Source organism: Mastomys coucha, unplaced genomic scaffold, assembly GCF_008632895.1.
Source record: "Mastomys coucha isolate ucsf_1 unplaced genomic scaffold, UCSF_Mcou_1 pScaffold1, whole genome shotgun sequence".
Classification (NCBI taxonomy): Eukaryota; Metazoa; Chordata; class Mammalia; order Rodentia; family Muridae; genus Mastomys; species Mastomys coucha.
In genome coordinates this window covers 90,348,603-90,359,216 of record NW_022196891.1, presented here as the reverse complement: position 1 = coordinate 90,359,216, position 10,614 = coordinate 90,348,603, and the positions used below count along the sequence as shown (strand labels likewise).

Genomic DNA, 10,614 nt, shown 5'->3' with positions numbered 1-10,614 from the left:
AAAAAAAAAAAAAAAAGGTAAAAGATAAGCACAAATAAACTACTCCACTCCTATTCCTACTCCGGGAAGCCAGCCTGGCTCTGCAGCCCTCCGTTCCGAAGGCGCATGCGTAGACGCTCCCGTGCGCTTGAGGAGCTCCGGCAGGGGGCAGTCTCGCGACCCGGAGGGTGTAACGCGAGTCGTACTCGCAGGGCGTAAAGCAGCTTTGCTTTACGGCTCCCGCCTCCGCCGTAAAGCCGGCGTGCCCACGTGCGACAAGTTGTCACTGGGAACCGTGTGTTTGGTTGGTGTGTGTTTTATTTTTTGTGGTGGCGAGCTTGACGTTCCCGCTATGGGCAAACGCCGGAACCGTGGCCGCAGCCAGCTGCTCAGCACAATGACCAAGAAGCAGAAGAAGCACCTCCGCGACTTCGGCGAGGAGCACCCCTTCTACGACAGGTCGGGCGGGGCGCGCGGGCCGCCGGGAGGGCTGGTTCCGGCCGGGGCGAGCCGGGCCGGGTCGGTGCAGGCCGCGAACCCGGCTGCGGAGGAGCGCTCGACACCCGGACCTGCCGAGACAGCAGGGCGTGCATGCTGCCTGTCATCCCAGCACAAGCAGGCCGAGGCGGGAGATCTCAGCTTAGCCCAGTCAGGGCTGAGTAAGGGTCTCCAAAACAGGACAGGAAGTCGAGAGATAAAGTTGACCGTGAGAGATGAACCCCGATGTGTCGTTAAAAGCCAGTTTCTCACTTGTTCTTCCTCACAAGTGTCATTGAACTCTTTTGTTTGTTACTGGTTTGTCTTCTGGACATCTCTGCCCTCGTGCATTCAGAGGTTTTTTTGTTTGTTTGTTTTTGTTTTTACAATGACTGCATCCTGTTCTGTATTGGACCTTTTTTTAAATTATTATTATTCATTTAAAGCAGAATCACTAGGCCTTTTCGTGATTGTTACAAACTAGCAGCTAAAATTTTAACATTATCTGTTTCTTTTTAGGGTTTCCAAGAAGGAAGTCAAGCCGCAGATTTGTCAACTGGTAATGACTTTTTTCTTTTTTTTTCTTTCTTTCTTTTCTTTTCTTTTTCTTTCTTTCTTTCTTTTTTTTCGAGACCCGGTTTCTCTGTGTAGTCCTGGCTGTCCTGGAACTCACTCTGTAGACCAGGCTGGCCTCGAACTCAGAAATCTGCCTGCCTCTCAAGCGCTGGGATCAAAGGCGTGCATCACTACTGCCCAGTGCCTTTTTTCCTTTATAGTAGTTGGAATTGGGTCGTTACTTTTAAGATTAGGTGAAAACATAAAGCTTGGGTTGCGCCCTGGCAGTGGTGGTGCAAGCCTTTAATTCCAACACTTGGGAGGCAGAGGCAGGCGGATTTCTGAGTTCGAGGCCAGCCTGGTCTACAGTGTGAGTTCCAGGACAGCCAGGAAACCCTGTCTTCAAAGCTTGGGTTGCGTTCCTGTGCTTTTCTGTTTTGGGTGTGAGCTGTGATTTTAGTAATGCTACTTAATTAGTTTTAAGTGGATGGAGACAGCGGTAGAAATTCCCATATGAGGAGAAGCTATGATTGGAAACTACTCATGACACTAGTTAAGCTCTGTGGAAGGGGTTCATCAGAGTGCTGGCACCTCGTGTGCTCACCATAAAAGGCTTCACACAGTGTGAAATGGACAAGAAACCTGCAGACTCTAGACAGTGACACTTGTTTGTAATTTTCCTCTTACATCTTACAACATGAAGCCTGATATCTGAGATGTAAGTTAAAGCCCATAACCTGAAATTTTGTTTGAAAAGTCAGTTTTCTTTCCATGTGTAGCTGATATCAATTTGAACCATAGCTTGGTTAACTGTTTTATGTAAATTTCATGCTAGGCTTGGTTCAGGAAATGAAACTGTAATATTTGCTGAAAAGCTCATGGGAAATTTTGTTTTGTCTGTCTGTGAGTTAATGTATATTCATTATACAAAGTAGTGAGTTTCCTGAAGACTCTTCCAGCCATAAGGTTTGGATCATATTCATCTCCTTCCTTTGGCTGTTTGCCTTCCATCTCTGCACATCCCTTTCCTCTTCTCAAATTCTTTCCCTTTTGATTTCATGCCTTCTTATTTCTTTTAAATCTAGTTTCCTCATGCAAGAGAAAACATTCTTGTCTTTAGTCTGACTTATTTTTACTTTATTATCTCCCATTCTATCCATGTCCTTGCCTGTGATATATTTTCCTTCTTTGTAGTTGAGGAAATTCCACTAATATGTCTTTCTCACATTTTTTTTCTTTCTTGTTTTTAGTGTGGTAGTAAACACTATATATATATTTTTTTTATTATTTCCCATTTTTCTTTAGTCTGAGAGTTCAGATTCTTCACATTCTGAAAGTGAATCAGAGAGTGAGCAAGAGCAGGTTTCAGGGTACCACAGACTGCTTGCTACATTAAAGAATGTTTCTGAGGAAGAGGAGGAAGAAGAAGAGGAGGAGGAGGAGGAAGATGGCAGTGCTATAGGTGATGCAGAAGTGAATGAAGATGCCAGTGAAGATGGCAGTGAGGAAGAGACTGATGCTCCAGAGTCTGCTGAGACACGGGAACGTAAGTGTTTGGGGCTGGCCTGTCCTCTCTGTTCTGCATTTGGGGGCTGAGTGAAAACATCTGGCTCCAAAGCTGATTCAACCTTGTTGGGTTATGTTTTGAGAATCTGATGGGAACACAACACCCTCTCATCAGGAGAATGCTGGTGGGGGACTTGTAACCTCAGCTACGTCCGCTCGGTGTATCAGGAGGACATTATGTGGTCACTGTGACAGTTCAGTTCGCTGAAGAGGTTGTTCCTCTTCAGTAAGAGACCAGGTTTGATGAAAGGTAGACATAAAAATATAAACCTTCATGTTGTAGGTATAAGCAATATGAAGCAGCTAGAGAGGAGATGAGGCTGCTCCCACTGGATCCTTAAAGAGATTCTGAGAGATCCTGGCATGGAGAGCCCAGAGGGACTCTGTCTTATGGCTCAGACTGCAACTCTAGGTGATCGTATGTGCCTGGGAATCAAACACAGGACCTAGTGTATATCAGATTTAGCTCGTTTTGAGTCAAGGTCTTATTGTGTAGACCAGGCTGGCCATCAACTCATGATTCTACTTCTTTCTGCCCTGGAAACACAGGTGTGTACCTGTAAATGAAGACTTTTCCACCTGTCCCCCAGATCCCGCATAACAGCTCTAAGACTTAATTATTTATGAACAAATGCCTAGGCCCTAAGCTTGGGTTTGTTCTTGGACTAGCTCATAACTTATACACCCCTTTAGTCTATTGTATGTGTGCCATATGGCTGGTTAGTTACCTCTCCTAGTTTTATATGTCTGACTTCCTCAGAGTCTGGGTTGACTCTCCCTTACCTCACTAGCTTCCCAGAGTTCCTCTCTCTCTACCAGAACTCCCACTTCTTACATCCTGCATTTTTTATTAGGCCATCATTTTTTAACTGACAGGTGATTTCCACACAGTATGTAAGGATTCTACACATCACCATGTCTGGCTTTTTTTTTTTTTTTAAATCAGCCTCATTAGAATATGTTTATATGCAAATAGGATGAACCCAGCATGGGCTGACAAGGCAGTTCTGGGTAAAACCTCCTGCTGTGAAAGGGTGACTGTTGAGTTAAAGTTCTGGAACCCACTGATGGTGGAAGGAAAGAACCACCGGATCCACAGACACAGCACACATTGGGATAGGTGTAACTACTTAACAACTAAGTGTGCCTGATTTCTATATACAATGTAAGCTTTGACAGACGTGGACCTTCCACGACCTCCAGAGATGCTTGTCCTTTTGCCATCACTGAGCTGATTGTGGTCACTGTAGATTAGCTGTGCCCATTATAGAAATGTGCAAACATGGTCAGACACAGCCTTTCTGAGCGACGCCTACTCTGTAAGCCCAGCCTTGAGTTCACTGTGTGGCCCACACTTGTCTCTAATCATGCCATTCCTCCTCCTCCATCCCCCTTCTAAGTGCTGGGATTGCAGTGCTGTGCTATCCCTGGCCTGTGTCTGGTTTACCTTTGTGTTATTGTTCTTAATAATTTGCTTTTAATTGCTGGATATATGTGGGTGACTTCGATTCTCACTATCTCAGTTCTGTTATTCTTACAGTCTCTTCCTTTTTTGAGACAGTATCACTATGTATCCCTAACTGGTGGCCTAGGATTTGCCATATAGACCAGGTTGGCCTTAAACTCCCAATTTCCCAAGTACTGGGATTTAAGGTGTGCACTACCATTCCTTCTAACATGGTCTCCATATTCCCTCCATCCCTCTGTGATGCTAGGCTTCATACATGCCAGGTAAGCACTTTCCTACTAAGTTACATCCTTGGCCGGCTGGCCTGCCTGCCTGCCTGCCTGCCTGCCTGCCTGCCTGTCTGTCTGTCTTCATTCTTTTTTTTTTTTTTTTTTTTTTTTTTTTTTTTTTTTTAATTCTGGCTAGGACTTTGAGCATGCCAGGCAAATAATTTTTTTTAAAGATTTATTTATTTTATGTATATATGAGTACACTGTAGCTGTCTTCTGTCATACCAGAAGAGGGCATCAGTTGGTTGTGAAAGATCATGTGGTTGCTGGGAATTGAACTCTGGACCTCTGGAAGAGCAGTCACAACTGATGAGCCATCTCTCTAGCCCAGCAAATACTTTTTTTGTTTTTTGTTTTTTGGGTTTTTTTATCTTTACCTGCCTTGTAGTGTTTTGCCTAGTTAGCTTTACTGGGATAAAAATCCTTTGTCTTGCTCAGCACAGTGGCACACTTTTAAATGTTTAGAGGTTCTTAGTGCTGGTATTCTTTGCATTTAAATTTTTTAGAGGAAAATGGGTTTTGTTTGTTTGTTGTTGTATGTTTTAATTATAAAATTATTTACTACAGAAATGTGAGAAGGGGCCTGAGGATGTAGCACAGTGGTTGAAATGTGTGCCTTGGATAAACACAGCCCTTAGTTTATCCCCAGCTTACATAAAACCAGCTGTGGTGGTATGTTCCTGTAATTCTAGCACTTGGTAAAGGTGGAAGCAGGAGGATTTAGTGTTGTAGTACTGGGGATTGGACCTAGTGCCTCCCACCTGTGATTTGCTACAGATTTCTGTCCTCAGACTGGACCTTTTTCTCTGTAACAAAACTTTGGATTCACATTAGTTTCTTGGATGTATAGCACTCAGTATTGAATAATCCTTTGACAGACATTTCAATTGTCCCATGTTATTTCTTACCATAATTCAGGCTGCTCTGAACATCTTTCATTTATATCTTGGTGCAGTATTTTAGAGTAAGTTCCAGAGCTGGTACTTCAGAATTCTCCAGGGTAACTCCTAATTATGATAGAAATCTATTTTAAGGAATTGGCTCATGTGATTACCCAGTGGGCTGCAGTCTTCAAGTCTAAAGGCTATCCAGGCAGGGGCCGCAGAGGAGCCACTATTATAGCTAGAGCTCACAGACTTTTGCTGGAAGTCTTCCCTTTAGGGCAGAACTGCCTCCTACAATGGGTGGAGCCACCACCTGAGGAAGGCTAGGAGATAGCTCAGCTGGCAGTGTCTGCCTAACATGCACAGAGACCCAGTTCCACCCTCAGCACTGCATTTAATTTACTAGGTAGAGTTGGAGCATAGGTATAGTCCTAACATGTAGGAACTAGAGATGAGAGGATCACAAGTTCAAGGTCATCCTGAGCTAATAGTGAATCAGCTAAGACTCTAAACCAGAGAAGACGCTGACTCAAAAAATAAAATAGTCACTTGACTTTCTGCCTGGAAATCCACCATTTAGAACATAAATTCAATCTACTAATATCCTGAGTAAAGTTGAAGCACGCTCTAGGCCTGAAGCCCAGCTTAGTTACAGAATTTACTTCATCATTCAGGTCTGCAATCAGACTTAATTGAATGGTCACATCCACTGCATTACCTAATCATGGTTTAAGAATAATATCACACACCTTTAATCCTAGTCCTTAGTAGGCAGAGGTAGGCTGATTTTGAGTTTGAGGTCATCTCATCTACAAAGGGAATTCTAGGACAGCCAGGACTACGCAGAGAAACCCTGTCTCAATGAATGAATGAATGATAGCAGTGAGCATCAGTGTTTGATTTCATCAACATTTAATTATGTGTAAATTATTTATTTTTCGAAACAGTTTCACTCTGTAGGCCTTGCTGTCTGGAAATTGCTATGTTGACCAGGCTGACCTGAACACCCCCCAACACACACAGCTCCATCGCACCCCATAAATGTCACAAAACATTTTTCATTGTTTCAGGTATGTCTGTAGCTGACAACGCAAAAGAAAAGGATGGAGAAGAGCCACCTGTTACACCACAGAGATCCTCAGAGGGGTTCACAGATGTGAAGCACGAGTCACTGTTCAGCCTGGAAACTAACTTTCTAGAAGAGGATAGTGGGGGCAGTTGTTCCCAGAGGGCATCCCAAGGTGAGAGTGGCTCCCGTTGCCCCAACCCTCTAGTGTGGTAGGGCCATGCACTGATTGTGTTTGGTCTCTTGACTGAGAGAGCACAGTAGAAACAGCTAGGTAGTGATCACATGGGGAGCTGGAGGACATACTTCTCACATGCTTGTGCTGTTCAGTAGTTGGTGTGGAAGGGGGGACTGAGTAGCTGGAGAGGAGGCTGAAGGGGTAAGTGGGGAGGCCAGTCCCCAGGCCTCAGGTCTCTAGACTTAGAGTCTGAGAAAGGCTTTGCCCTCCTAACAGGCAGAAAAGAAGGGAGAAAGTGCTTTTCCCCCTCAGCCAGCCTTCTTCATTGAAGCAGTACCTTTTCAAGTTTGTAAGGCTCAGGAATGGCCAGTCGGAGTGTTCTTACCACTAGGAGGAGCCCAAAACCCAACACCCTCCATGGTCACTGTGCCTGTGACCAGATGGCAACAGCCAGACATGGGCTCCTGTAACCCCAGTCTGTGCTGGTGGGAAGGCCAAGCTGCTGCTGGACATGGGCTCCTGTAACCCCAGTCTGTGCTGGTGGACATGGGCTCCTGTAACCCCAGTCTGTGCTGCTGGACATGGGCTCCTGTAACCCAGTCTGTGCTGGTGGACATGGGCTCCTGTAACCCAGTCTGCTGGTGGACATGGGCTCCTGTAACCCAGTCTGCTGGTGAGAAGGCCAAGCTGCTGTCAGTCTTCTCTGCCTTTCCCAGTTTTCTGCAGCTGCACTTGAGCGTGGGTGAAGCTGAGTGCTTACGTGGCCTCGTTCAATTTGCTGGCTTTCAGTGGGAGGAGAAGTAGAGGTAGAATTTGTGGAATCTTAGCAGAAACCACATTCTAACCGTGAACCATGATCACGTGGGAGCCTGGATAGAAGCAGGAAGCCAGCATATTGGCTGTGCAGAGGGGTTGGCCTGCGCTTCCCTGATGGTGTTGCATTTACTGCATGTGCATGTCGTTTGGATCCTTGAGCAAGTTACCTACTTCACTTTGCTGCTACTCAGTGATAGAAGTGGGCTCCATGGCCATCGCAGAGCTGAGGGTCATCTGCATGCAAAGGGTAACATTTGTGACATTTGCTAGTTCAGGTGAATACTGAGAATTATTAGTGTCTTGCTGTAGAATGCATGGAGCCTGCTCTCAGGAGTCTTACCATCTACCAGATAAGACAGGAACATGTGCTGGCTTGTTTGGATGTACGACACAGGGTAGGGGCTAAGAGCTGTGACTGTCCACAGGGAACCAGCTCTAGCCTTTTCCTGTGGAACACTTTCTGTGAAGGAATAACACTGCACAGCCGACTGCGAAATAAGAGGACAGGCTCATAAGCAGATTTAGGGCTGTGTTCAGAAATTACTGAAGAGGTGGGTTTAGGTGCAGTGGTCAAAGCCTGAACTGTGGGCCGAGATGTTATGTGATAAGTGTGTACTTTCAATGCTCAGCTCTTCATATGAGGTTATGGTGCTGGAGGATGGGGACCAGGGCTGGAAAGAAGGGTGAGTCAACACTGGGAAGATTAGCAGGTCAGTCTCAACAGAGACCAGAGATGAACTTGTCATTTTCCAGGTGACTAGAGATGAGTCTGCCACTCTGAGGAGAATAGAAAGCCCCACCATTGCTCACTGTGCTGATCACTGTGTTCTGAATTAGATCCATTTCAACAACATGTCAACAAACAACTGAAAGAAAAGGAAATTCAAGCTGCTGCTTCAAGCCCTCCAGCTACCCAGCAACTGAAAGTACGTACTGCTTGGTTTCCCAGGCACAGGAGAGAGCCCCACAGAAATTGTGGTCTTTGGCTTATTGGCATATGTTAATAATTTATAATGAGTTTCATTTTGACAGACATCGAGCTTGTGTCAGTCCTCTTGCCCCAGACTCCCAAGTGTTAGGATCTGGGTGTACAGTTGAAGTAATTGCAGACACATGTTTGGATGTAAGAAGTCAGTCAGAGCTCTCTCTTGTACTTTTTGCCAGTTTTGCCCATGTTACCATGTAGCAGAGTATAGTACAGTATGGTGACCAGAAAATGGACAGAGATGCCATTTATTACTGCATGCTAAGCTAAGTACTCTGTCCCCCATGGTATTGCATCTAGACTCAAATATTCTGTACAATATTGTCTTATACAGTCCCATTCCTAGTAGCAGTCAGGTTTTGGAACTCTGCAGCACTGTGTGGTCTCACTAACAGGATCTCACTATGTAGCCCTGGCTGGCCTCAATCACAAGAGATAACCTGTCCCTCCCTCCCCAGCACTGGCACTAAAGGTGTGTGGCCTCATCCCTAGCTCTGTTGCTCCTTTTCACCATACCCACTTTCACACTCCTCATTCCTAACCCCATAACCTCCTGAGCTCATTTCTGTTTCTGGGAGCCTGTCAGTTCACTGTTGAATAGTGGAGTCCCAGGGTGGGTCCTCTGAGGTAAGCTGCTTCATTGAGCATAGTTCTCTGGAGAATCGCCAGGCTGCTCAGCCTCTGTACTTCATTTCTTTTACTGCTGAAGTTATTCTAATTCTAGATTGATAATTTTTTTACAGTGAAAATTTTCTAGACATTCACTTCACAAAGTAGCATCCTTGAGTCCTACTGGGTTTCTCTCTAAGAGAGAAAAAGCAGTGGAGAGTGAGGAAGGGAGAAGTTGGATCAATCAATTCCAAGATAGATATACCCTTATGTATCACATTGCTGACATTATTTGAACAATTCTAAAGTAGTTTTGACTCTCCCTAGACGTGTTCCTCAGAACAGTGAGGGAAACACTGGAGACAAAGATCAGGTGTGAAATCAGGCTCCAAGCTGCCCACTGCTTGTCTAACTGTTGTCTGGACCCTCTTGCCGCTGGGTGAGAGGATGATCTGTGAGTCATCAGTTAGTCTGAATGTCACAAGTTGTTACTCGCGTCTTACCTAGCTCTCTTGATCTGTCTGCCCCTAGTGGCCAGTCCTGGGACATCTTGTCTTTTCATCAAAGTTCCAGAACACGGAAACATTTAAACCTCCAAAGGATATTGACCTAAAGTCACTTCATCTTCAGAAGCCTCTAGAATCCACCTGGGCAAAAACCAATAGCCAATTTCTACCTAGTCCTCAAAAATCAAACAGCTCCTTTACCCCACTCCAGAAAGAGCTGTTCTTAATTATGAATTCTTACCGGGACCTGTTCTACCCTGAGAGGACTGCCCTGAAGAATGGAGAAGAAGTCCGTCATGTGTACTGCCTGCATGCCATAAACCACGTCCTCAAAGCCAATGCTCAAGTGCTGGCTAACAACAGTAGGCGCCGGAGCCAGAAATTTGGGGTGGGTGAAGATGATGACTTCAGGGACCAAGGGCTCACCAGGCCTAAGGTGAGTGGCAACAGGAGCACATTGCTGTCAAGAAGGCCATGAGGTACTGCTGAGTTATGAATGTGTTGACAACTGACTAGTTAGTGAGTCCTCAGTGAGCAGTTGAGTGAGCCAGGCAGTGCAAGACAGTGAAAGGGGCTCAGATGCTCTTAAGGATGAACCCCAAGCACACATAAGCACTGCATTGCTGATGGTCTCTTCCTGGTGACTTTTGGCTCACTAGAACCCAGTGAATTTTTTTATCTGGTCCCTATATGTGACAGCTTCTATGAACACAAATTCATAGAAGGCCCTGCTAAAGTGAACAGGGGAAAGAGTAGCAGAGGTGGGTTAGAATCAGGCTTTCCATCAAGGCACATACACAGAAACCTTCAAACCAGAGATCTCTGTTTTGCTATAAACTTCCTGCTGCTTAAAGTAAAGGTTGTGTTTCCTTATGCTCTCTAGTCTGACCTCTGACACATTTGAAGTTCAAGTAGGAAAGGAAATGGATCTAATTCCGTGCACATTTTTCATGATGCTGAGGGCCAGGCCTTGTTCTCACACTTGCTCCACCTGTCTCTTTGCAGAAGGTCATGTTTTCAGACTTCTGTTGAATTCAACAGGATTCAAGGGTGGGTAGAAATATTGATGTGGCTCTTAGAAATTTTTAAAATCTGACACTTTGATAGCTGGGGGGACAAAGTGTGGATACTTATTTAGTGTCATCACCAGGACAGTAAACCAGCCCTCTTTTTGTTTTTGTTTGTTTGTTTCCGAGACAGGGTTTCTCTGTATAGACCTGGCTGTCCTGGAACTCACTCTGTAGACCAGGCTGGCC

General features: G+C 45.3%; 1 protein-coding gene across 2 annotated transcripts in view; it reads left to right on the top strand.

The window, feature by feature from the left end:
- The first annotated feature begins 228 nt into the window (after positions 1-228).
- Positions 229-10,614, top strand: part of Utp25 (UTP25 small subunit processor component) — a 21,593-nt gene continuing 11,207 nt past the window's right edge. For both annotated transcript variants that reach the window (XR_004109848.1, XM_031339466.1), the window contains exons 1-6: positions 229-438; positions 976-1,015; positions 2,317-2,557; positions 6,269-6,439; positions 8,096-8,184; positions 9,384-9,794. Coding sequence is in view for 1 of the 2 variants with exons in the window: in XM_031339466.1 (XP_031195326.1) it covers positions 332-438; positions 976-1,015; positions 2,317-2,557; positions 6,269-6,439; positions 8,096-8,184; positions 9,384-9,794 (1,059 nt within the window). In the remaining variant the exon portion in view is untranslated. The remainder of the gene's footprint in view (positions 439-975; positions 1,016-2,316; positions 2,558-6,268; positions 6,440-8,095; positions 8,185-9,383; positions 9,795-10,614) is intronic.